The sequence below is a fragment of the Neopsephotus bourkii genome, unplaced genomic scaffold (assembly GCF_033783945.1).
Source record: "Neopsephotus bourkii isolate Nb327-2 ecotype Australia unplaced genomic scaffold, CSIRO-AGI_Nbou_v1 NB_1787, whole genome shotgun sequence".
Taxonomy (NCBI): domain Eukaryota; kingdom Metazoa; phylum Chordata; class Aves; order Psittaciformes; family Psittacidae; genus Neopsephotus; species Neopsephotus bourkii.
Window position 1 is genome coordinate 1,199,322 of NW_026902261.1, and position 25,681 is coordinate 1,225,002.

General features: G+C 45.0%; 1 protein-coding gene across 3 annotated transcripts; it reads left to right on the forward strand.

Annotated features, from left to right (window-relative positions):
* The first annotated feature begins 5,599 nt into the window (after positions 1-5,599).
* Positions 5,600-25,648, forward strand: ARHGAP40 (Rho GTPase activating protein 40). Of its 3 annotated transcripts, none has more exons than XM_061380061.1 (14): positions 5,600-5,961; positions 10,437-10,654; positions 13,885-13,960; positions 14,605-14,753; positions 15,829-15,994; positions 16,368-16,459; positions 16,575-16,652; positions 16,939-17,098; positions 18,260-18,342; positions 19,480-19,686; positions 19,938-20,078; positions 22,452-22,612; positions 23,748-23,803; positions 24,948-25,648. In XM_061380061.1, exons 1-14 carry the CDS (start codon positions 5,730-5,732, stop codon positions 25,052-25,054), a joined length of 1,926 nt encoding a protein of 641 aa, XP_061236045.1. In that variant the 5' UTR covers positions 5,600-5,729; the 3' UTR covers positions 25,055-25,648. The 3 variants fall into 3 exon arrangements, with proteins under 3 accessions (XP_061236045.1, XP_061236046.1, XP_061236044.1); XM_061380060.1 differs by having other exon boundaries at positions 5,603-5,961; positions 14,602-14,753; XM_061380062.1 differs by lacking the exons at positions 22,452-22,612; positions 23,748-23,803; positions 24,948-25,648 and adding an exon at positions 20,622-20,810 and having other exon boundaries at positions 14,602-14,753.
* The last annotated feature ends 33 nt before the right edge of the window (positions 25,649-25,681 follow it).

Genomic DNA, 25,681 nt, shown 5'->3' on the forward strand with positions numbered 1-25,681 from the left:
CTGCAGTAGAGCTTTCTTCAGACCTCTGGGAGAAAAGTTATGGAGCATTTGTCCACAAGGCCTCTCCTGGATAAATTTGCTGTCTGTGTTGGGAATAGTGATTTATGTAATTCTGTGTGTATGAATGAAATATCTGATTCTGCATATTACATGCAAGATTTTGATAATAAACAGATCTAATTCTTCTATACAGGGACCTGTTCTTGTATTATCATTGACAGCTTTGAAAGATTGAGGTTTAAACTTCCAGCACGTACAGTAAGCAAGAAATATCTATATTGTATGAGGATACAGCTATAGACATGTGACTTACTGCTTCATGATTTTATCCAGTTTTTCAAATACTGCTCTCTGTTGTTTCTGGTGCCTTTATCCGACTACATGATTTTAAGCAATATAAGCTGTGATATTATGAACTGTGGTGTTCTGATCTTCAGGTGATTCTTTCTTTTCAGTGTGAGCTACACAGTTCTTCATTAGGTTTTAAACTGCTTGCTTAGGGTAGGACCTTGGAAGCAATGTGAAGAGGGGCCATTTCCTGCATAGGCTTTTTTTGTTTGTTTTAATCTTGTGCTTTTGTACCCAACAGTTATTTTTGACCTTGAAGTACGTTGAAGGATGGGGAGATGTGTGATGTGATGCTGACGTGGTTTTTGTTCTTTGACTTCATGTCTTTATCTGTTGAAATACTGCAACCAGTTGCTAGAATGATGTCCCACTCTTCGTTCAGAAAAGCTTGTGTTTCGTGGGACTGGTCTGGGCTGCTGTGATGCTGTGACTTGGTGTGCTTCTCCTAACTTGCTCATGAGGTTAATTGAGAGCTCACTCCATCTGTTTCTGTGTTTGATGTGTCCCTTTGTGCTTGCTCTAGATCATTGGAAATGTCTTTAAAAAGTCTAGGTGCTTATGTGGAAGGGCTGGGGCTGGCTTGTGTAACTTAATTCTTCTGCTCTTGTTGCCTCCTTCTCATCTTAGTTCTGGAAACCCTCTTACAATAATTCCATTTTCTTGGCTTACACTTGTTGCTTCATGTTCTGTTTTAAATGCTTGAGAAGGAACCTCTTTATTTATTCATCTGCTAGAGAGGTATTTTAATGAGGGAAGGATGTTGAGCAAGCAGTGAAGTCGTTGAGGCAGCTCCAGATCCTTTCAGAAGCTCTCCGGTGGGAATGATTCAAGCTTGGAATGAACAGATGCATAGCAACAGTGTTTATTTTATTTTGATACTCAAGAGGGCTGAGAGTTGCATGAGTGTTTGCAATATATTTGCCATGCATTGACAGTATCTAGGAGCAGATCAAAAACAACCCTGAGACTAGATTCTAGCCCAGGACTGGTGAGCTACCATTGCTTAGAGTCAGCACTGTGCAGGATGCAGAGCTTGTCCAGGGCTACCAGCACTCTGCATGGAGGGGATTTATAGAAGCAACAGTAAGAAAATGAACTGTGTAAGGTCCATGACAGTCTAATTTCTTGCAACTCTGTTAGTCCTGTTAAGTCAGGGTTAGACTGAAGGTGTTAGGTAAGTCAGCTGAATGGATCTTGAGCCACATTATAACTGGCTCTGCTCTCAGAAAAGGGCAGGTTGCATTATTGCAGGAGGGGTGTCAGTCTTTCCACAGAGTAATCTTTATGGTTGTCCTTAACCAGATCTTTCTGTCAGTTTGCTTTTTGTTGGGTTAATTTTTAAAACTTTATAATCTTAAGCTTTCTGTTGCGGTGACAGTGCAACTGAGGGAACTTGATTATTCCGCCTACTTTTTGCCCAGTTGCAACTGAGCAATTAACATTTTAAGCCAACAATCTAGGCTTTCAATCTAAACTGTTGCTACATTTGTACGTCACAGATTGCCCTCTGGTGACTTGGGAATGCAATGAGGAAGAACAATCTTTCAGGTGCACTGTATCTAAAATTAACCTTCCACCTGGGCAGTTGGATTTCTAAAGCACCATGTTCAAGGAAAAAGAACATTTAGACCAGAAAATAAATAATTTTCTAACTGTAAAGGCCTGATTTTGCTTTGGTGGTGTCCAGTGAAGCAGGAACAACAGCGCTAGCTTAAGTGTTGAGCTGCTGTGTGACACTAGCATCCTGCACCTTGTTGAAATAGAGTTTAGTGCATCAGTATCTGGGGGTTGTTGAGGAAAAAAGCTGGGATGGCTTTCGGCTGTTCAAATATGGCTCTCCTAGTGTAGGCAGCCCACTATAGTGTGACTGTGGTGGACGTTTTTGGTGCAAGCACTACTAGATTATCTATATTTTCAGCTGTGAAAGGAAGCAAAATACCTGTGGGTGATACGGAGGCATGAGTCAAAGTGGGACAGGGTACAGCAGTTCACTGTTGGCTGGCAAAACTATATCCTTGCAGCAGTACTCTTTGTCTTGAAGGAGACTGAAGGTGCTGGTAGATCAAAACAAACTGTTTGCAGGTCTATGGTCTGAAGCCAGAACTGTAAGGATGTTGTGATCCTTCTCAAATGTGCACCAGGAATATGTCCGAATGCCTTAAATAAGTATGACTCCACGTGGTTGTAGTATCTCCTGGACTAAAACTTGCATTCAGAACCTTGTATCTGGGTAAGTCTCACAGAACATCAAAGTCAAGAGTTGCTCTTTTTGAAAGACCTGAAGACTGTGTTTATGTTGGCTTAACATTTTGGGTTATTTTTCCAGGCAGGCATGTGGCAGGTGTGGCAAAGGGACTGCTATAGCTGTGTGTGACACAGGCTTGCTGCAGACCTCTGCTGCTCAGGTCTAGGGTAGGTTCTGCTGGATCTGCAAACCTATGTTCTGTTTTGGTGTGAAGCCGGGGAGATTTCAGTAAGCTGTGTTAGATGAGCCAGCTTTCAACCAAGCTGAACATGAAGGAAAGGTACATGTCAGAGCTGCTCTGGTCAGGACCTAGATCCCCAGTAGTACAGGGCAGTAACTTAGGGCAAGAAGAGTAGTTGTGTCCCTTCAGTAGGGCAATTAAGAGAGCCTGTAAGATGGTTCCTTAGCCTGTGTAATGTTGTGCGCTGTGAGACTGCTCTTCAGTGCAAGTTTGGCTCCAGTGTTTCTGGCACTGATATGGCCAAAGCCAAATCCCTCAAGATAATATAAAATCCTCTTCCTAGTTCATTTCATGTTGCAAGTGATGATTTCTGTTGACTGCTGTGTAACAGAATTCTGGTGGGATGTCATGGCCAAGTATTAAATGCTTTTTTGATGCTACCAAGGTAGGTTTGTCAGGCTATAAAGTGGCATCTCACCTGGAGGCCTGTTATTTGGATATCCAGGAATAGGAAAGTGGAGTGGTGGGAAAAGTGGGGATGGCCGCTAAGAAAGCAGATTGCCTCTACCCTTATCAGAGGGGGACTGGGTGGTGTAGTAGCTCTTTTCAAACTTTTTCTTTTGTGTTCCTCTAAAACAAACAAACAAACCCTCCTTATTCTTGTTCTCAATCATGTGGCTGGCTCCAGATGTTCCTGGAATGATGCTTATTGCTTTACTTCTGACCTTTAGAAGGGAAGGGCTGCTATGTGCATGTTGGAAGAAGGTATGAGCATAGTATGCATGAACGTGTAAACACAAGTGCAGAATGTCCTACGACACGTCTGTTAGTTTTTAGATCTTCAAATTTATTCCTTTATGAGTTGAAACGAGTTGGCAGTGTATGCTTGCAGTCCAGAAAGCCAACCATGTGCTGGCCTACATCAGCGTATAAAAAGGTGATGCTGGGCTGTATCACCTTGGAGAAGTAAAGGCTCTAGAGTGACCTCAAAGCAACTTCCAGTGCCTAAAGGGGCTGCAGGAAACCTGGAGAGGGGCTTGGGACAAGGGCCTGTAGGGACAGGCCAAGGGGAATGGCTTGAACCTGCCAGCGGGGAGACTGAGATGAGCTCTTAGGCAGAAGCTCTTCCCTGTGAGGGTGCTGAGGTGCTGGCACAGGGTGCCCAGAGAAGCTGTGGCTGCCCCATCCCTGGCAGTGCTCAAGGCCAGGTTGGACACAGGGGCTTGGAGCAAGCTGCTCCAGTGGAAGGGGTCCCTGCCTGTGGCAGGGGTTGGAGTTGAATGAGCTTTAAGGTCCCTTCCAACCCAAACCAGTCTGGGATTCTGGGAAATGTTTCTTATAACAAGCAAGTTAGTGCCAGAACTGCTAATAATGGCTTTCCCCAACGGAGGGAGATAAAATTTTGCAGATACTTTGCCATCTCTAACTTTCTAAGCCCTTCCGGAGGTAGGAGCTAAATTGCATGTTGTAGGAGTTTTGTTGTAGTTTCCAATTTTTACTTTCTTATAAGTCTTTGAAAAACCTATTTCACCAGATAGAGCTGGGTTTAAATGGCTTAGAGCCCTCTGAAGAAAATTGAAATTCATTTTAGGAGAGGTATTATTTTACGGACTGATGACACCTCACAACTTTCTGCAGAGGGTGAAAGCTGAATGAGACAGGTCTGGGAATTTGGCTGCCCATGAATTAATCAGCAAGGTGGTAAGAAAATTCTGTCTGTTGGGGTTTCACAGCTAAAAATCTGATGTGGGCAGGAAAAGAGGGCCTCAAACATCCAACTTTTTTGAATGATCTGTAATGCAGGAGAGGGAGCTGTACCAGCTTTTGTTACTGGGTTCAGTCCACTGTGTCTGGGAGTTGTTGCTTTTGTGTGTGTCAGATAACCAGAGCACAAGTGCAGCAAGCTTGAAGCATCTTGGTTTACTCTGGATGTTGAGGGTATCTGCAAGTTTACAGGGAAATCTTGGAAGCAAGTGTTGGAGTTGTAGTTGTTGTCTTGAAGGTCCCTTCAAGAAAGGTCCCATCAGAAAACCCGTGTCGATGCTGCATCCTTTCTCATGTTTGGACAGCAGTTTTTCCCATTCTCTAGGGAATTTGATCCCAACCTTGTCTGTTATTGCAAAATGCTAATCGAAGGAAGTCTAGCACTTACCTCTGTTTGGCTTTTGTCGCAGTTATTAATCAATGAAGGCTGCTGTATTGTGAATGCCGTATGTGAATACATAGAATCATAGAATAGTTAGGGTTGGAAAGGACCTTAAGATCATCAAGTTCCAACCCCCCTGCCATGGGCGGGGATACTTCACACTAAACCATGCCACCCAAGGCTCTGTCCAACCTGGCCTTAAACACTGCCAGGGATGGAGCATTCACAACTTTGTTGGGCAACCTGTTCCAGTAAAGAACCCTTACATTAAAGAACTTCCTCCTTCTATCCAATTTAAGCTTCCCCTGTTTAAATTTTAACCAGTTACCCATTGTCCTGTCACTGCAGTCCCTAATGAGCAGTCCCTCCCCAGCATCCCTGTAGGCCCCCTTCAGATACTGGAAGGCTGCTCTGAGGTCTCCCCGCAGCCTTCTCTTCTCCAGGCTGAACAACCCCAATTTTCTCAGTGTTTCTCCATACAGGAGGTGCTTCAGCCCCTGATCATCCTCCTGGACTCCTCTGGACTTGTTCCAACAGTTCCATGTCCTTCATATGTTGAGGACACCAGAACTGCACAGAGTGCTGCAAGTGGGGTCTCAGAAGAGCAGAGTAGAGGGGCAGGGTCAGCTCCTTGGACCTGCTGGTCACGCTCCTTTTGATGCAGCCCAGGATACGGTTGCTTTCTGGGCTGCGAGCGCACACTGAAGCCGGCTCATGTTCATTTTCTCATCGACCAGCACCCCCAAGTCCTTCTCCGCAGGGCTGCTCTGAATCTCTTCTCTGCCCAGCCTGTAGCTGTGCCTGGCTTAATGTCTCTCTTTATCTCTTCCTGTCTCAGTACCAGAAATTGCCTTTGCAAAATGAGCCAGCTTCCTCCGGAGAGTCTTTTGGCATCCTCAGTGTCAGAGAGCATGAATCCCAGGGTAGAGTCTTCGGACAAGTTGTCAATGGACAGTTTTTGGCTGGAAGTGGAGAACATTAAACAGAGTGCTGAAGTGGAGCAAGAGGAATGCAGCCTTGCAGATGTCAAAGCACAAGAAGGTAAGTTGCTGAAAAGGTAGGGAGTGAGGGGAGGAAGGTCACAGAATTATAGAATGGTTTGGGTTGGAAGGTGAGCATCCTGAACACAAAATTTGCTTATGTACCTGAATGATTTAGAAGCATGTTGCAATACGGCTTGAATATTACCAGTCAAATCAGATATGTCTATCTCTTTATTTGGGTGGTGGCTAACGACCTGCTCAAGGGAAGTGCTGGCCTGGCCTGGTTTCAGCTTCTGAAACAAAGCTGACTCTAAAGGGCAGTCAGGAGTATGTTCAAGGCTCCAGGCTTTTTCCAGCAGGAGCTTCTTGCTCCCTGTGCAGGTGGCTGTGTGGTGATAAACACCCTGTGATAGCTGGTGGTGGTTTGGAAGGCTTGCTTGTGTATGTGGTTCTAAGACTTCATCACAGTGGCTTTTCTGAGAGTTGCTTTTGTAAAAGGCAGACATTTCCCACTCTAATTTACTCTTCAAGAGGCCATAATAAACATCCAAAATGACTTGAGTCCACCTACACAATGGTTTTCTTATATGTTGCCTTCCCCTCTCTCCCCTTTCATTTGAGGACTGCTTTATCTACATGAGGTGTTTCTAATGGGCTGTCTCTAGTGGTGGTGTTATTCAGTAGTTTGGAATAACTGGATCAATTGCCTTTTGACATAGAAGGTACAGCGAGCGGGGGCTGGAGGGGTGATAAGCACTGATAAACAGATTGGGATCACACATTTCCCGGCTCTGTTTTGAATAATATGGTTTAGTTGGCTCTACATGCTCTGGAAGGGTCGGGTTTGCAGCCTGTACAGCCTACATCTGTTGTGCTGGCCTGATCATAGAATCAGACTGCTTGAAAAGGACCATAAGCTCATCCAGTTCCAACCTCTGCCACAGGCAGGCACATCTTCCACTAGAGCAGCTTGCTCCAAGCCCCATCCAACCTGACCTTGAATGCTGCTAATCTTGAGAAGGAACCATGGGTGTAATGGGAACATGTTTCAGTGAAAGTCCCATGTGTTTGCTGTGCTTCAGACAGGTAAATAGCTCTTCTAGGTGCATAGAGGGGACTCTGGGGAGATCACCATTTGTGTCAGCCATAGTAGGCAAGACACAGTAAGCATTAAGGTCTGCTGTTAGTGCCTCTGTGTAAAGGATGTAAACTTGATTTTTAGAACTAGAAGAGATGCAAAAATGCCAGGAATGTGCCTGGAAGAAGACCCTGGGAAAGAGGTGATGCCATGAGATGAAAAACTGTCTGGGATATCCGAAAGGCTGATATGCTAGAGGCAATATGATTCCTATGTGTAAGCAAGGGCACAAGGAAAAGTGTCTTTTAATGCTAGTGCTGTAAATTGAAGTAGCAGGCAAGAGCTGACTGCTTAATTGGCCACTGAAACCAGACAGACTTGAAGTAGTGCCCAAAGGTGCGAAGCCTTCCCGGCAGGCTGGGGCAGGAGATGTGCAGCTTGGCTCCCGGTGCCGCCTGCAAGGGAGCGTTGTCAAAGGAGCACTGTGCTGGCAGTGTTAGTGGTGAGGGGAGCCTCCCGGTGGTGCGGATCCTGGGCTGGGCTGGTGCCTCTCTTGTCTCTGCAGTTTAGGGTTGGAGCCCTGTGAGGTGGCAGTGCCAGGCAGGGGCTGCGGGGCTCCTCGGAGCCAAAGGCACCGTTGCTCTTTGCATACAGCCCTAGAAGTTGTGCTTGGGCAGGTGCAGAGAGCTCCAAGGCTGACACAGAGCTGATCCTAACCGAAGTGCAGGGGCAGCATGGAGGCTGCTTGTGGATAAGGCATTGCGGAGATGCTGACCTGCTTGGAGAGCCCCGTGTAAGGATTGGTGTAATGGAAGCTTCCTGTGACCTGGAGTGAGCTGGAGCCCAGTGTGTAACTGCAGAGCTGGGTCAGCTGGAAGGAGCTGCTGACACTTGTGGCCTCACCAGCAGCTGAAGGCAGCAGAAGGGAGCTTTTCCCTGGAGCAGAGCAGCAGTGTCCTTTCCTTGCCATTCATCCAGCTCTCTGGGGTCCGGCAGTGCAGCAGCTGGTGAAGAGTGCGCTCTGTGTGGTAGTGCCACTGATGTACCTGCTGGCATCCTTACAGCACGTAATCATGCCTGGGAAGTGTCAGCAAAGAGGGATCCTTCTCTACCTTCCAACATTGTATAGGAAGTTGTGTTTAATGTTTAGTCTGAAATTGTAGGGTACTGAAGCTGTCCTTTTAAACTTTTGGAAATAAACCCGTTTATTACCAGTGCTGGTTTTGGCCAGCTTACATTTCAAGTAAGTTTCTGAAACTGGAGTTCTTTAATTTTGTAAATTTATCCCTGACTGTGGCCACCTGAAACGCTCCTTGTCTGGAAAGCCCAAGGCAAACCTTAGCAGCTCTCCAGGCCCAAACCTGCAGCTCAGCTTCTGTGGACATCTCGGTTCTGACATGTTTCTCTCCAATTTCCCTCTTCTCCCCATAAATAACCTATTTTACACGTTTCCTTTTGTGTAACTGGCAAACATATCTGGGCCAAAAATATTAAACAGATGAATTAAAATCTGGTGCTTTGGCATCAGGTGGGGCAGTAGGCTCACCCGGTATCCGATTTGGGGCCCGCTGTTTAGCATTGTGTATTAGATTAGTTTCCTGTTATGACTGGAACTGGGTATTTTCAAAATTTGCAAGCAATACACTTCACTTCCTTTGGTTCCAAAGGCAAAATAAACCACAAGTTTTTTGCATGCTGTGCTGCTGAAACCATGGGTGCAGCACAGATTGCTGTGAGGAGTCAGGCACAGGACCATGGTGTATGAGCAACTGTAATCGAGCAAACACTTCTGGGGGATCATAGAATCCCAGCCTGGTTTGTGTTGGAAGGGACCTTAAAGCTCATCCAGTCCCAACCCCTGCCACGGGCAGGGACCCCTTCCACTGGAGCAGCTTGCTCCAAGCCCCTGTGTCCAACCTGGCCTTGGGCACTGCCAGGGATGGGGCAGCCACAGCTTCTCTGGGCACCCTGTGCCAGCGCCTCAGCACCCTCACAGGGAAGAGCTTCTGCCTAAGAGCTCAGCTCAGTCTCCCCTCTGAGGCAGCTTGGAATTGGATGAGCTTTAAGGTCCATTCCAACTCAAGCCATTATAAGATTCTAAGAAGAGACTAAATGGCTTTTTTGTTTAGATGCAGCAATAATAAAACTTTGCCTAAGCAGCTGTGATACTGTAATACCAGTTTGCAGGGGAAAGGCAAAGTGGGAATGAACAGCTGTGTTGCAGTCCGGTTGTGATTTTACTTTTTCCCAGTATAACCTTTGCTAGAGCTGTGTTGGAGCTGCCTACAGTGAATGAATGAGGGAAATAGAGTTGGAAAGCTAAAGGCTTTGTGGTGTTCACCGTATCAAAGTGATACATCACTTCTTTTATTCTTGGATTTCAAGTAGCTGCCTTTCTCAGGGCATTTTCTCAGCTGCACAGAGGGTGAAGCCCATAAGGGAAAAATTGTCTTCTGGGTTTGCAGCGTATCATAATATGTATTGAAGTACGAAGTGGAATTGAGCTTGTTTGAGTAATGCTGCTGTACTGTCTCCAGGTGTCTCAGACCTCGTTCTGGAGCTGAAATGCTCTTTAATTTTAGGGATGTTTTGAATAGGCACAGGCATAAAGCAAAGGCACAGAGTAAGAATATAACTTTTGCTTTTGTTGGATGACTGTACTGGTACCAGTCCACCTAAAGTGATAGAGAATGGTGCAGGCAAATAGTCACACAAATGTACTGTGAATCTACCAGAGCAGTGTCTGGATATTAAAAAAAAAAATAGAAGAATTAAATGAGTTGAAGCACAGGCCTGTATGTAGATAAATACACAGTAAAATAAATAGCCAAGTAACTGGGAAGAGGCCTACAGCCAAACATGCAGATGTTGTGACTTCCCATAGATCTTTTTCTGTCCATTCCCAAAGCTGTCAATGAAGCAGGGATGCTCCACAGAGACACCGCTGTTCATTCTGAGTGTGCTGAGTGCTGTTGCCTGCATCCAGAGATACCCTTTGTAAAAGCAGATTTAAGCAAGTGGCTCTCCTGCTGTATCCTGTAAAAGCCCCCACTGAGTTCAATTCCTGTGCTGAATACCACAGATTCACACTTCTGTCCCCTCTTCTGCCCAGCTTCCAAGGGAGCCTGCATTCCCAGCAATACCTGTGCTTTTTCTTCTCTTTCCTCACCCTAGGTGAGGAGAAGGGAGTATGTGGGCAGTTATAGCTGCCTAAAGTGCTGTGTCTCCTCCAGTTTCACCTGATACCCAGCAGGGAATCTGGGAACAGGGCTAAGGCTTTGAGAGTGACAGTGGCTTTGTAACAAAGATATGGCTTCCTTCCAGTGATGTCCCATTGACACCCCAGAAAGGGGATGTCTCAGGGTTCTGGTTTTCTGCCTCTGAAGTGTTGCAAGCATCCAAATTGCTGTTATCCTTCCTTATCTCACTCGACCTTCTCACCCCTTGTGTCGCAGAGGGAGAGGCTGAAGCTGAGTGGCTCCAGGACGCAGGTCTGTCCAACCTCCTCAGGGACTGTGCCTCTGAGCACGACAACATCGTGCTGCTCTCCACCCTGACCAAGACCCAGGCTGCTGCTGTGCAGCGGCGGCTGGACACCTATTCCCGGTCCCGGAGGAGGAACAAGCATCCTGTGCGTGATGTCAGAGACATTTTTGGAGTGGTCGGCTCGGAGGTATGCTGGTTTAGTGGGATCTCCTGAAAGACTTGGTTGCATCACAGTAGCTGAGTGGGCTTTCTGGGTCTAGGGCTACTGTCAGTTCCAAATAGACAAAATTCATCTCTTGAGCTGAAATAAAGCTGAGATGGTAGAAATTCTGCATCCAGGTTGCAGTGTTGAGAAGTTGTTACCAAACCTCCATAAGCTTCCTAGAGACTGCCTGAAGACTTTATGTAGTGCCTACAGCCCCGCAGCCCTGTGGAGCACTGGTATTGTTTGGAGCCCTCTTGTGTTTTCTTTATTCCAGTGGCACGTCAAATTATTATTATCAAAAAAAAAAAAGAGAGATAACTTCCTATGTTCCATCCTGACAAGATGCCCCTGAGCAGCTGGTAATCCTGAAGAAAAACTAGCCACTGCCTTTTTCTTGGTTTTGCTAGCCAATACATAACCATTAGCTTTTCAGCTGCTTTTCTGCTCTGCTGCTCCTCTTTTGGTTGTGGCCACAGGTACAGCACCTTTGTTTCTTCTAGGGGCTGCTGGAGAGTACCCCATTCAGGGCTTCTTGTAGCTTCCTCTGCTCAGTTAGGTGTCTAGTCAGAAGGTATTGAGCTTAACCAAGATCTACCTTTTTGAGTAGCATGGGTCCCTTGCTGTCTGCCAGAAGTGATTACTCCTTTTTCTCAGCCTGAGCCTACCTGAAACTTCTTTTACTATAGTGAGATTAATTATAACCCAATAGTCCCTTGAATGCCTTAAAAGAATAACACTAAGAGTACATCATTATGGGAAGCTGCTGTGGTTGTGTTCTTTGTAACTGCCCTGTGCTGAGATGCAGATTATTTCCTTTGAATTGCACTGAGGCAGAGTCATGGCTGGTTCTCTTTTGCAGAGCACTACCTGCATTCCTGCTTGAATGGGTGACATTTCTAGAAGCAGTAATGCTCCAAGGTTCTCTGAAGTGCCTCAACTGAATTTCAACAAGTTTTAGCACTTGCACATTAAATAGAAGCCTGTTATAGCTCTTAAAATAATTTTACTTTTTATTGCATAGGAATGGAGATTTTTGAGTTCTTAATCTTATGAGTCCACACACTAGGTCATGAATATTTGCATTTGATAAACAACTGAAATCCAATTTGATCTTTTAAAATGACATTTTGATGTAATGAAAGCATGTACCAAGATGCTAAAATTGTCTTTTAAAATAGCTTTAGTTTGATTAATAGTGAACCATTTTATCTCACTTACTACTTGGACAAGATCGCTGGACGCTTTTTTCCCAATAACTGCTGGAATTATTCGTGTTTTCTTTGGCTCAACTCTTTTAAAGGTTTGGTGATTTTTTTAAGCTTTGCAGTTGCCTCTGAGATCTACAGTTTTTAGTGGATGTTGCTGACACAAAAAAACAGTGGGGTTCACCCCCTTTTTAATTAGGGTTAGTAAGAAAATGTATTTTAAATGGGTCTATGTGACTGCTTGTTTCTTCTTCACTGAGTGGCCAGTAGCTTAACCTCAGTATTTCTTGCCCTTCACAACACCAAGGGGTGGTGTTTGCCCTCTTTGTTTCATGGGAAGTGACAGAGGCTCAGCTTAGGCAAATGAGTGATTTTTATTTCAATCAGTAAATGTTTGAGATGTTAGGGTATGATACTGATGTAAGCTCTGAGCAGAAGTCCTTTACCATTGAGTAATTCCTGGAGCAATCCCAGAGGGATGCAGACTTTTTGGTTAATTTTCCATACTGGTTTGCTGTGTCATGCCAGTTCCAAGCACGGTTTCTGGGGCTCTGAAGAATGTGTTCAGGAACCATAAGAGGAAACATGCCTAGTGTAGCTATACACTTGTTTGAAGTGTGCAGCAAAACATGATAAATCCCCATTGCTGTAAGAATGCGGGCAGCGATGTGTCAGTCATTTGGGTTTTTATTTCCATCAGTGTTTTCAGATGGATTTGCAGCTTGTCTTCTGTTCGCCTCTATCCTGAGCTACTTGAGCATCAAAGCTGTTGGTATTTCCTTCAGAACTTTTCCACATATTTCTTCTGCATTACTCTTCCCTGTGAACTGTTTACACAGCAGCTGGATATGAAGGTGCTCTGGCATAACTGCATGAGCTGGATTTTAGCTGTAGACATAAATGAATTGGTTCTGCTTTTGTGGCAAGCCCATCAGTTATGTAACTACCCTAAAGATAGGTGTAGATTAAGTGTTTTGCCTATTTGCACTGACTTTGCACAGGTTCTTTTTAACTTTGCTATCACTGAATCGTAGAATGGTTTGTAATGAAGGGACCTTAAAGCTCCTCCAGCCCCAACCCCTGCCACGGGCAAGGACCCCTTCCACTGGAGCAGCTTGCTCCAAGCCCCGGTGTCCAACCTGGCCTTGAGCACTGCCAGGGATGGGGCAGCCACAGCTTCTCTGGGCACCCTGTGCCAGCGCCTCAGCACCCTCACAGGGAAGAGCTTCTGCCTAAGAGCTCAGCTCAGTCTCCCCTCTGGCAGGTTCAAGCCATTCCCCTTGGCCTGTCCCTACAGGCCCTTGTCCCAAGCCCCTCTCCAGGTTTCCTGCAGCCCCTTTAGGCACTGGAGCTGCTCTGAGGTCTCCCCTTCAGGAGCCTTCTTTCCTCAGTCCGTAGCCCACAACTCCATGTCATACCCAGGTTCTGGGAAAGTGGCTAACTTTCAGTAATAAAATAAGCTTTCCTATATTCTAACTAGTTCCAGTAAGTTCTGGTAAGGTTTTTATTAACAGAATTGTCCACCAAATGCTTCCTTATGCTTTTAAAGATTCAATTCTCTCTCTAGATGTGAAGAGGGAGGTTAGTATGAAACCAATGAAGGGAAGCTTTTAGGTGCTGATTTCTACTTTGTGTTCTTCCTGGTGAAAAATCTTATGATTGCAGGCAGTGGGTCGATCCTGTGTAGCTTGGTTGGTTCAGTGTTAGCCCCTCAGTGAGTGAACTAGTAGGAGGAAATTGGCTAATGATTGTGTGAAAGGAAGAGCTGGCTTAATGATGTGCAAATTTATCACAAATATTGTCTATGTAATAGTCATTTGTTTGCCACTTGCCTGCCAAATCCTCTAATTATGATTCTTAATTTCAGAACAGTCTTGTACCCCTGCGCTTGAGCAGCATCTTCTTAGACCAACAGACAATGTCAGGTGTTTGCTTTCTGCCAAAACCAGGTGGTCATATATTAACTGCTTTTTTGTGTAGATGAACGTGCTCTGATTTATTTTTCAGGAGACAGCAACAGAGAAAAAGGAATCCAGTCCAGATCAGCTGTGGCACAATCGACAGACTTCAAATGTACACAGAAGTAAGAAGGAAACTTTTAAATGTAGAATAGAAGTGAACAGGAGTAGGAGCTGAAGTGGGACTGGAGCTGGAAGTTACACTAACTTGGGCTCTGAAACATTGGCCTTGTTTGTGGTTTTGGGGGCCTTGTCTGTGGTTTTTTTGGTGGCTTTTTGTTAGTAATTTTTTTGAATAATTTTATTTTTAAATACAGGGTTCCACAGTTGTGGATTTCACAAAACTTTTCAGGCTCTACTGTTGTTAGGAACTGCTGCTCAAACTGGTTACTATAACTCTTCAAGAAAGCAATTCAAGAAACAAATAATGTCAGTCTAGAAATGTTTATGTGGTGAAAACCTGTAGACACCATACATGATCGTATGAACGGAAGTTAGCCATAGGTGTCCTTTAATTTAAGGCTATGCTCACGTCTTATCAGTGATCTGGTGATTGTAGGGTGATTTTAGCCATAATGTTACAGCTTTCAGCTAACCTACCTGAGCAATCTCAGGACTCTGCGATGAACACTGTTCTCAAATGTTAGTGTACAGGATTTTTTAAAAGCAGTGGCACCCAGAACTTTTTCAAGCTCTTTTTAGCCCATTGTTTGCTAAGCTTCACACTTCCGGCTTTCTGAAATTCAAGACAATTTCTCCCCTGTAGCAGAAACCCAGGAGTACTCCTGCACAGTTCGAAACCCTGGAAAAGAGGAGATGTTCAACATGGATGTTGCCTACTCAGAGCAAGCAGCTGTCCTGCTCAAGGGATCATTCCTGTCTGAATCTACAAAGTTAAAGGAAGGCAATGCCCTAACTGTAAGCACTGAAGGAATTTCTCATGTTAGAACCTATTAGTCTCTTCTTGTTGAGGGGTACAAGACATTTGATTCAGGTGAATGATCAGCTCTTGGAAACATCCTCTATTTATAATGTTGCAGTGGGTCTATATTAGGTATTTTTGGACAGGTTGGAGGTCAAAATAAGTAAGGCTTATGTGTGAAACTAGGTATTTTGATGCAGTTCTAGGTTATTTCCACCAAAAAGAGAATAACTGGGCTTTCTTACTCATAACAGATTTTTTCCTCCACAAATGTACTGGGCTGCTTCTGAAGTTCAGGTGGATCAGGGTGGGTATCATGCTGTCTTTAATTTACATAAATTAGGATCTCCAGTATGATTAAAGAGCAATACTGAAAAGAGAAAGTATTTGTTCAGCTGTGGGTTGAGTAGAAGTAAGAGTAGTTTTGGACATTTGTCTGGTATTGAAAACAGGAGAATGAATAGGTATACAGTTCTGGTATTCCCAGCATAAGAAGGACATGGAACTGTTGGAGCAAGTCCAGAGGAGGCCATGAGGATGATTAGGGGCTGGAGCTCCTCCTGTATGAAGACAGGCTGAGAGAGTCAGGGCTGTTCAGCCTGGAGAAGAGAAGGCTCCTGAAGGGGAGACCTCAGAGCAGCTTCCAGTATCTGAAGGGGACCTACAAGGATGCTGGAGAGCAGCTCTTCATCAGGGACTGGAGTGATAGGACAATGGGTGACAGGTTCAAACTGAAATAGGGGAAGTTTAGGTTAGATATAAGGAAGAACTTCTTCTCTGTGAGGGTGCTGAGGCACTGGCACAGAATGCCCAAGGAACCTCTGGCTGCTCTATCCCGGGCAGTGTTCAAGGCAGTGTTGGACAGAGCCTTGGGTGACATGGTTTAGTCTGAGGTGTCCCTGCCCATGGCAGAGGGGTTGGAACTTGATGATCTTAAGGTCCTTTCCAACTCTAACTCTTCTATGGCTGGTTATGGTAGGGAATGATAAAAATGTAGCCAAACTTGGTAACTACTAGGATTAGTAGTGATAAGGTGCACTGAACCTTTTGGGTGTGTATGTGTTTCCTTAGAAATTCAAGATCCCCAAGGGCAGACTTGGAGTGACCAGGGTTGGAGATCTGTCTGCTCAGGACATGAAGAAGATCCCCACGCTGGCCCTTATTGAACTAACAGCTCTCTGTGATATCCTGGGCTTTGAGCTGAAGAGAAACAAAGCAGCAAAGCTGAAAACAACAGGTTAGTTGTATGTCATCTTAATTTGTTTGTGTGTGTACCTTTGGTTTTTGTTTTGGGTTGTATTTTTAACACTGATCTTATCATAGGTTTGTGTTTCAAATGTTACAACAGCGAGAGTCTTTAGTAAAAACCTTGTGACGGGTGTGTTTTCCTTCATCAGAATTTCTCCTGGAAGTCACTGGATCATGACATCAAGATCTGGCACCATATTGACATTTGCCTACCAAATGCACTTGTCCTGTTTAATTCTTCCTCTCTTTTTCTCCAGTATCTGTGCTTACAGAATGTGTCATCTGAGTCCGCAGTGGTGGATACAATTCTTACACCTGTATTAGAGGTGATACAGACTTAAAGCCTGTTTTTTCTGTTGTAGAGAAAAGACTCTTTGGAGTTCCACTCAACACCCTATTGGAAAATGACCAAAAACTGCTCCCCAACACCAAGGTTCCTCTGATACTCCAAGCAGTGAGTTTTCTTCTGTTTTTATTCTGATTCTCAGAGTCAGGAGGTTGTGATAAGAAAGGGCAGACTTCTCGTCCCTTGTGCCTAAGAGCTTTATTTTCCCTCCCCACTTTAATAGCTGCTGTCCTGCTTGGAAAAGAGAGGACTTGAAACAGAGGGCATTTTGAGAGTTTCTGGGTCCCAGACAAGGATCAAGGTACGAATTCCTCAGTAGTGTTTGAAAGTGTCAGAGGTGATCAGGAAGCATGTTACTGAAGCACTTGTCTAAATAACCTGAATTGTCTCGTGTCCCTTCCCAATACAACTGGAGCTTTCATTGCTGGAAAATCTGGGAGTGTCTGCTGTGAGGGATGTCTGTGAGTGTCTGCTGTGAGGGTCTCTGCACTCTTCAGACTTGATGGGTTGCCCTTCTAGTGCCCACCTACAGAACTTCCCTTGTATTTGCTTATTAAAGCATGTAATAAATTCCATCTTTTTACTAGAGTCTGGAACAGAAGCTAGAAAGGGACTTCTACACTGGCCTTTTCCGCTGGGATGAAGTCCACCAGAATGATGTGTCTGGGCTACTGAAAAGATTCATAAGGGAACTGCCAGCCCCACTGCTGACAGCAGAGTACCTCCCTGCTTTTGCTGCTGTACAAAGTGAGTCCCTGCTTTGGCTGTTTAGCATCAGTTTTCTGATTTGTGCTTTTCTTGCAGAGCTCTACGGGTTCTCTACTTGCACTCTGCTACCAGGTGTGTTGAGAGCCTGTGGATTCAGTGGGAATACAGAGCACGATATGTCTTATGGAGACAGGCTTGTTCAGCCTGGAGAAGAGAAGGCTCCTGAAGGGGAGACCTCAGAGCAGCTCCAGTGCCTAAAGGGGCTGCAGGAAACCTGGAGAGGGGCTTGGGACAAGGGCCTGTAGGGACAGGCCAAGGGGAATGGCTTGAACCTGCCCGAGGGGAGACTGAGCTGAGCTCTTAGGCAGAAGCTCTTCCCTGTGAGGGTGCTGAGGCGCTGGCACAGGGTGCCCAGAGAAGCTGTGGCTGCCCCATCCCTGGCAGTGCTCAAGGCCAGGTAGGACACAGGGGCTTGGAGCAAGCTGCTCTAGTGGAAGGGGTCCCTGCCCGTGGCAAGGGTTGGAGCTGGGTGAGCTTTAAGGAACTTACCAACCCAAACGATTTTGTGATGCTTTGTTATGAACCATAGCCAAAAGTTGTGTGCTTGGTGCTGTATGTACTACTGTGTATCAGCCTCAGATTCATAGTCACTGGTGGTTGGTTTCACACACATTTGTGTAGGAATGCTGTCCTGGAGTCTTAAATTACATTGTTTCATTTGAGGCTGAAAGGTTGCTAATACAAATTAGGACAAATTGATAAATAATGACATGCAGGCTGAGTTGGGACAGCTGGCCAGGCTGCAGGGTCTTGGCCTGTCTGCAAGTAGTGCAATGTTTTGCAAGCACCTTATTTGGAGATTTGTGTCCCAATAGATGGTTTGAATGTGTTAAGCTAACTGTTTAAGTGCACAACTTCTTTTGTCCAAGACATGGGGGCTTATGGGGTCTTTTGATGCCCTTCAAGGGCACCAGACTGCTGGTAGACTGGGTACTCCAAAGCAAACCAGACAGTCTTCTAAAACACACGGGGTTCACTTCATAAAGGGCAGGTCGAGTTCGATTTATTTGTGTAAAACAAGGCCTCAAAGCCCAGTGGCAAACACTACAAGAAATAATTCCTCGGGGATTCCCCTGCTCAAAACCAAAATAAATGTCAGAAGCCTGAATCCCCTGTCCTGTTGTTGCCCTCCCTCATTAGATATTCCAGATCTGAAGCAAAGATTGCAAGCTCTAAACCTTCTGATCCTGATTCTGCCGGAGCCCAACAGAAACACTCTAAAGGTAACGGTGTTATGGATTAAACTGGGAAAACATGATCTTGTTCCAGGTTTTTATTCAAGGAAACTCTATCAGGTTTTGTAAATAGCAGACATCATGCTCCTTGGTTTTATTTCGCTGACTTGAGAATGGAAAGCTAGGATGGGGGGAGCAGGCAAGCAGGCTGTGCAGAGAACGCAAGCTGTAAGCACACTCCACCTTGTAGGTACAAACTGAAAAGCAGTAGGATTCCATGTGGTCTTGCAGCATCCAGCATTCTGTTCAGAAACATGCTCTTCCCCTTCAGTGTGTTAAAGCATTTCAGTATGAAGTGAAAGATGTACAGGTCTTACATTGTCTTTGGGCATGCTAAGGTACAGAGAAAGAAACTCTGTCTTTTGGTCAATGGTTTATGGTATTATCATCTATGAAAGATGGTTTCAATTAAAAAAAAAATCAAAAAAGCTGTTAAGATTCTAACTCCCCTGTTCTGATGAGGAGGCATCTGAAGCCCTTTCACCTGCTACATTTTGAAAGAGCAGATGCTGATGGGATCAGCTGTGCTGCAGGGCACAGCCTCTGCTCTCTGTGCTTTAGAAATGTCATGGTGCTAGTGCTTCCTCTGAGGTTTTTTTTTCTCCTGAGTAGTTCAGCTTCCAGGTGATAAAGGCAAGGCTGAGCTACCATCCTGCAGGCTCTGGAATTCAGAATCCAGTCAAAGATGATCTGTCATGCATCCTGGCTTTGGTGGAGGCATGAGGCAGAAGAGAGAATCCAAAAGGGGTGGGGGTTTTCCATGTCTGGGAATAGCTTTGAGAGGATACCTGGGGGAGGGAGGAGGGGCAGCTTTGGATTCCATATCTTTTATGACTGGACTTGTCTTAAATTGTCACCTGCCGAGGAGTAAGAGCTCATCCACTTCCCCCACAGGCTGTCTGTCCTGATTTGTGAATGCTGGGCAAACTGGCTCTCTGTTTGGTGTGGTTATTTGTTGCTACCCTAGTGTTAGAAACTGGTCACTGAACTTCCCAGCTGGAAAAATAGGATTTGCTCATAGGTATCAAGAGAAAGTGCTAGCGAAGTGATCTCTCCAGTAATTGCCACAGTAATTCTTGGGCATTATTAGTAACAAATGTCTTAAGTCTCTTCCCCTCTCTTCAGGCTCTACTTGAGTTCCTCAGCAAAGTGGTTGCCAGGGAGAACAACAACAAAATGAACCTCTGGAACGTTTCCACAGTCATGGCCCCAAACCTCTTCATGCACAAGGGACTGCCAAACAAGATCCCTGAAGGGAAAGAGAAGCAGTTGGCTGAGGGTGCTGCTGATGTCGTGCGGATGATGATCCATTACCAGGATTTGCTTTGGACAGTAAGTTGCCCTGGTGTACTGTGCTGTGGTGTAGCAGTGTCTCAGTCTGGTTAGAACTGGAACAGGGAAAGGATAGTCCTGGAAATTTCAGAGTTAAATATCCATAGCCAAAGTCTCTGGCTGAATTCGCAGACTGTTTTCAAAGTATATGGATATGTCTACTTAAGGATCTTCATAAAGTTTAGGTTCGTAAATGGCATCTTCATCTCTGCTTGATTTAATTCCTATTTATTCCCTTCTCCACTGCTCAGGTCTCCTCTTTTCTGGTAGCTCAAGTGAGAAAGCTGAACGAGAGCAATAGCAAAAAGTATCAGTTCCGTGACAAGCGAATTAAACATTTGCTGCGGAAGATACATGCTGATAAGGACAAGGTGGAAAAGAACCAGGCAGAGGTGAGTTAAGGCTTGGAAAACCTGAGCCCTTTCACAACAGTGTCAAATCCTTTCATGAGAATTAAAAACTGTAAAGATTTTGCTCTTTAAAGAGTAAGAGAGAGAAAAATCTGCAGAACAGTGAGAAGAGCTTCCCTCTTTGCTAGGTTGTGGCAAAAACTGATCCCAACAGCAAGAGCACTAAGTAAATTTCATGCCACAAAAAACATTATCAAGATGCTGCATGGTTGCAGGTGAGGGGGGAAGAGACCAGAAGCAGAAATGCTGGTCTTTACTTCATGTGCAGAGCAGAACTCATCTGGCTTTAGGTGTCCCATATGTTTAGAGAGAGCTGTCTGCCATAATAAAGGCAGACTTAATTTCATAAACCTAAAGTAAAAAATTAGGCTATTACAACAGTATAAAAGCATGTTTTGCATCTAATTTTCTTTTTACTCCATAATTCTGCTGATCTCTGTGGGAGGGTTTGAGGACAAGGTTCTTTCCACTTAAAAGGAGACATAAATGAAACGGTTCTACTCCTCCTTGTCTTGGTGGAGACAGATTTTTAAACAGATGCTACAACCAGATATATCTGAATATCAAATCTGAGACAAGAACCTTGGTGTCATTCTGCCTTTTCCTTTGGTTGCCGCTGTTGGTTAAGTAAGGTAGGTCTGTAGATTGCTTCATGCAGTGCTGGATTTTAAGTATTGCATAGGAGTGGTGCTGCAATTGGGATACTCCAGGGACACAAGCCTGTCATCTTTGACTGGATTCTGAATTCCAGAGCCTGCAGGATGGTAGCTCAGCCTTGCCTTTATCACCTGGAAGCTGAACTACTCAGGAGAAAAAAAAACCTCAGAGGAAGCACTAGCACCATGACATTTCTAAAGCACAGAGAGCAGAGGCTGTGCCCTGCAGCACAGCTGATCCCATCAGCATCTGCTCTTTCAAAATGTAGCAGGTGAAAGGGCTTCAGATGCCTCCTCATCAGAACAGGGGAGTTAGAATCTTAACAGCTTTTTTGATTTTTTTTTTAATTGAAAGGAGTCTGCAGGTGGAATTAATATATTGAAAGCTTAAATCTGAATGGAACTGGATGATCTCTAAGGACCGTTCCGACCAAAACCATTCTATAATACCTGAAGAGCCAGCGCACAAGCCAGTATAACACCCACCTTTCTGTATGAGTTGGGATAATGAGATGACATCTGCCTAAAATTTGGCTTGTCAAGGCAGCATGTCACTGTGGAAGGAGCTGTCATTTCAGAGAGTGTAACTACTGTTCAGGCAGTCAAACAGATGATCGATGCATAGGACTGGTTAGCACTGATCTCACAGTTTCAGTTTTGTACAGTGGTTTTGCAGAGGATTTGGGATTGCAAAATTAACTTGCTGCAGATTAGACCCCATTAGAACAGTTTAATGTTTCATAGAATCATAGAATGGTTTGGGTTGGAAGGGATCTTAAAGCTCCTCCAGCTCCAACCCCTGCCACGGGCAGGGACCCCTTCCACTAGAGCAGCTTGCTCCAAGCCCCTGTGTCCAACCTGGCCTTGAGCACTGCCAGGGATGGGGCAGCCACAGCTTCTCTGGGCACCCTGTGCCAGCGCCTCAACACCCTCACAGGGAAGAGCTTCTGCCTAAGAGTTCAGCTCAGTCTCCCCTCAGGCAGGTTCAAGCCATTCCCCTTGGCCTGTCCCTACAGGCCCTTGTCCCAAGCCCCTCTCCAGCTTTCCTGCAGCCCCTTTAGGCACTGGAGCTGCTCTAAGGTCTCCCCTTCAGGAGCCTTCTCTTCTCCAGGCTGCCCCAGCCCAGCTCTCTCAGCCTGGCTGCAGAGCAGAGCTGCTCCAGCCCTCGCAGCAGCTCCATGGCCTCCTCTGCACTCGCTCCAACAGCTCCAGGTCCCTCTTGTGCTGCTGCCCCAGAGCTGGATCAGGGCTGCAGGGGGGGTCCTGGTGTTCTCTCCAAAAGGTCTGAGGAGTTTCTTCATGAAGGAATCGATGAAAACAGTCTTAAAAAAAAATAGGACTTGACGGTTTGTCATAATTTATTCTGACAAATTTTATTTTCACGAAGTTTGTGGTGCTTCTGGTGCCAGTGCTGCATTTGAACAGCAGAGAGCACCAGCGCACGCTGATAGAGAATGATGCTTTTCTCCCCAAACACACCACCAATGTACTGAGGAAGTCTTTATAATGTTCACCTTGATGCTTCTATAAGCTTCCAGTTGATAGTATGCGGGGATAATAAAGAAACCTGAATCCTTTGAACTGCTGGCTGTAATTCTGGTGTAATTCTTCACGTTCTTCGATCTAACTTGAAACTTAATATTTTAGATGATAACAAAGTCTTTCATTAAGCACTGTTTTTTTTGCCTGCCTTGTTCAGCCTTCCAAGATTGTGAAAGTCCATGCTTCACTTCTCCTGAAGGATTCACTAGAAGTGCACTTGAACAACGCAACCAGAGCTGCTGATGTCTTGAGGCAGTTTCAAAAGAACATGTGCCAGCATGGCTGGAATATTGTGAACACTGTCAACCTCCTCAAGTGGTAAATAGCTTTTTCTCTGCTTTTAAAATTAAAAAAAAAAAGAAAAGAAAAGAAAAGAAAAGAAAGAAAAGCAATCACTAGGTGATCTAGTTGCTGGTTTTGGTTTTCTGGCAGAGCTGACCAAAGAATCCTGGAATGGTTAGTGTCAAAAGGGATCTTAAAGCTCATCTAGTTCCAACCCCTGCCATGGGCAGCGACGCCTTCCACTAGAGCAGGCTGCTCAGAGCCCCTTGCAACCTCGCCTTAAAGGAACCTCATGCAGTGGCTCAAGGAGCCATTAGGAGGCTGTTCTCTGCTCCTCTAAACTTTGGGAATAGTGTGTTGGATGGGGAAAGCAACTATTAGTTCAATTGAGTGATTCCATCACTGTGCTCTGGATGTTTTGAGCTCAGGAGTTCTCTCTGGGCTGCTGGATGGCAGGTGAATTTCAGCATCCTTGCTGAGGAAGGGAAAGTGGAGTAACACTGACCCTGTAAAAGAAACTCTCTCTAGCTCTCTTGGAGGAAAACATCACCTGTGCAAATTATTTGCCTGGAATAGTATTTCCAACATGTTAATATAGGGATTTCCTAAAATAAACTCTGCTTCAGTGGTGAATCACTAAATAACCCCCAAAAAGAGCAGAATTCCTGCCCCCCTTGTCACCGTGCCTTGGTAGGTAAAGTGTTAGTGCATCTCTTGACTGTGCCCCTGGCCAGGAGGTGTCTAGACAGGGAACATGGATGGGAAGCTGGCTGACTATGGGTCAGCTGGTGTCTTACTAACAAGCTCCTACAGCTGCTGAAGTCTTCCTACAGATGAGCTTCTCTTGAACAGGCCATCAGCTCTACAGGAATGTTGCCAGTGAATTTTGGTATTTATGCCAGTTGTCTACCTATTGAAAAGTCAGTGTTTGCGTATAATGTGCTTCCTCCTACTAGTGAGGAATATCTGCTTTGTTTTCTTTTTTCCCAATTTTGGGTGTCTGTCAAGAGATGCACTGTTAGGACAATCAGCAATGGTCTCCGAAGCCTGTAGATTCCTTGACCATTGCTGGTCTCTAAACCACAAGCAATTCATTTGGAAGAAACACTGCTAAACTGCCTAGCCTGATTTTTGCATAGCTTTAACTTCAGTGTGTTTTTTCTCTCTGCAGTAACAACTCAATAGAGTGCACAAACTTGCTCCTGTATGAAGTGGGAGGCAATATTGGTAAGTCTGAGCGGTAACTGAAAATAAGGACTCTGATACTCAGTATTTATGCTTAACTTGTCTTAGGAAGCAGTTATAAAAAGGATGAGATTTGGAGTGGGGCTCCAGAAGTTAGAACACAGCTGAGCAAGCATGAGTCAACTTCAGTCACACCAAACAGCACCTGCCAAAGCAATTTGGTTGGTAGTTCTTATGTCTTCCAGCCCACTCTGCAAAGCCTTTATAGTGCAAGTATGTGGGGAGGTTGAATCTGGACTTTCAAAGGAAAAGACAAATCTTCCCCGTGAGAGTGCTGAGGCGCTGGCACAGGGTGCCCAGAAAAGCTGTGGCTGCCCCATCCCTGGCAGTGTTCAAGGCCAGGTTGGACACAGGGGCTTGGAGCAAGCTGCTCCAGTGGAAGGGGTCCAGGAAGGTGTAAAGGGAAACTTCATCCTATGCAACTAGGCTTTTAATTCTGTGCCTCATATCTGGGCTTTAATTAAGTGTGGTAGGCTGGCACATGGCATCTGTACCAGATGTGAATCCTGTCTGCCTCCATCCACTTCCTGATAAAAGAGCCTGTACTAACTCGGGTGGAGGTTTCTCCGACCATGTAGTTAAACACGTTGATGTTCATTAGTCACCAATTTCCCCTTGTCAGTAGGGTAATGTCATCAAGTGGGGAGGAGACTCAAATAATGCAATTGTAGCGGCAGATTAGGGGTGTCTGGAAATGGGAAGGAATTCTTATGCTCTGTTACAGATGCTTCTGGAGGCTGTTGGTTACTCTAGTGTTTTGGCTGCCTCTTTGTATTTCTCTTAGTAGCATCAATAGAGGAAAAGCTCAGTCACTTGGAAACAATTCAGTCTCTGGATTTGATCACTAGCACATTTCATGATGGTTTTCAAGTGGTAAAGTTATGGAGTATTAATGTTAGAGAGTCTTTTCACAAAGGTCAAAACTTAGGCTTAGCAGAGTTTTAAGACATGTACATTCATTTAAACATAAATAACTAGAAATTCTCCAGATCTGTAGAAAAACTTCTGAATAGTTGTGATATTGAAATTAATGTGATCAAATACCCAAACAAAAAACCAAACACCCAAACCTATCAACTATAGGACTAAGGATATAGGAAATGCTTTTTTTTCTGGTTTTTCATAGGTGAACATTGCCTGGACCCGGACACTTACCTTTTAGACTTGTACCACATCAATCCCCATGCTGAGTGGATAATTAAGCAAAATCCATCTTATCCTCGGGTGTTTTAAGGAAAGCATGAACAAAATAAAGCATTCTGCTGAAGTTTTGGAGGGTATGGAAAAGCCATAGAGATGTTCCTGGTATAGTCACAGACTGGACAATGCTTGTGTCTTTGAAGGAAAACTAGCTTTATTTACTGCTTCCATGACAGCTGGCTGTGAGAACACCCTACCCTACGTGCTACAGGGCTGTCGGTAACCAGCAGCAATTACCTTCATGTAGCAGGGTTTGCAGGAGGTATGACTATTTTTAAACAAAATATCCCCCCCCCCCAACAAACTCTGCAAAGAAAGCTACAGTGATTGTGCAGTAGGGATGGAACAGAAGAAATGACCTCCTGAAGATGGTAGAAGTAATCTGTTTCTTCTGGATTTGCTCTTTCTTTTGATCACACCCACATTTTAGAGGAGAGGGTCAAATGCTGCAGCGGTACTAATGGCATCCCATAGGTGAGAGCCACTGTCGACTGTTGCATATCGCCAGAAAAAGTTGTGAGCCTGGGTTTCACTAACAAGATACTCTTGGGTTCTTTGAAGAATGAAAAAGGATGTTTCCAGAACAGCCAGAGGGGGTGTGAAGCCAACATCCTGTATTTAATGGCTACCATTCATGAGTTGCATCTATGCAACTCAGGA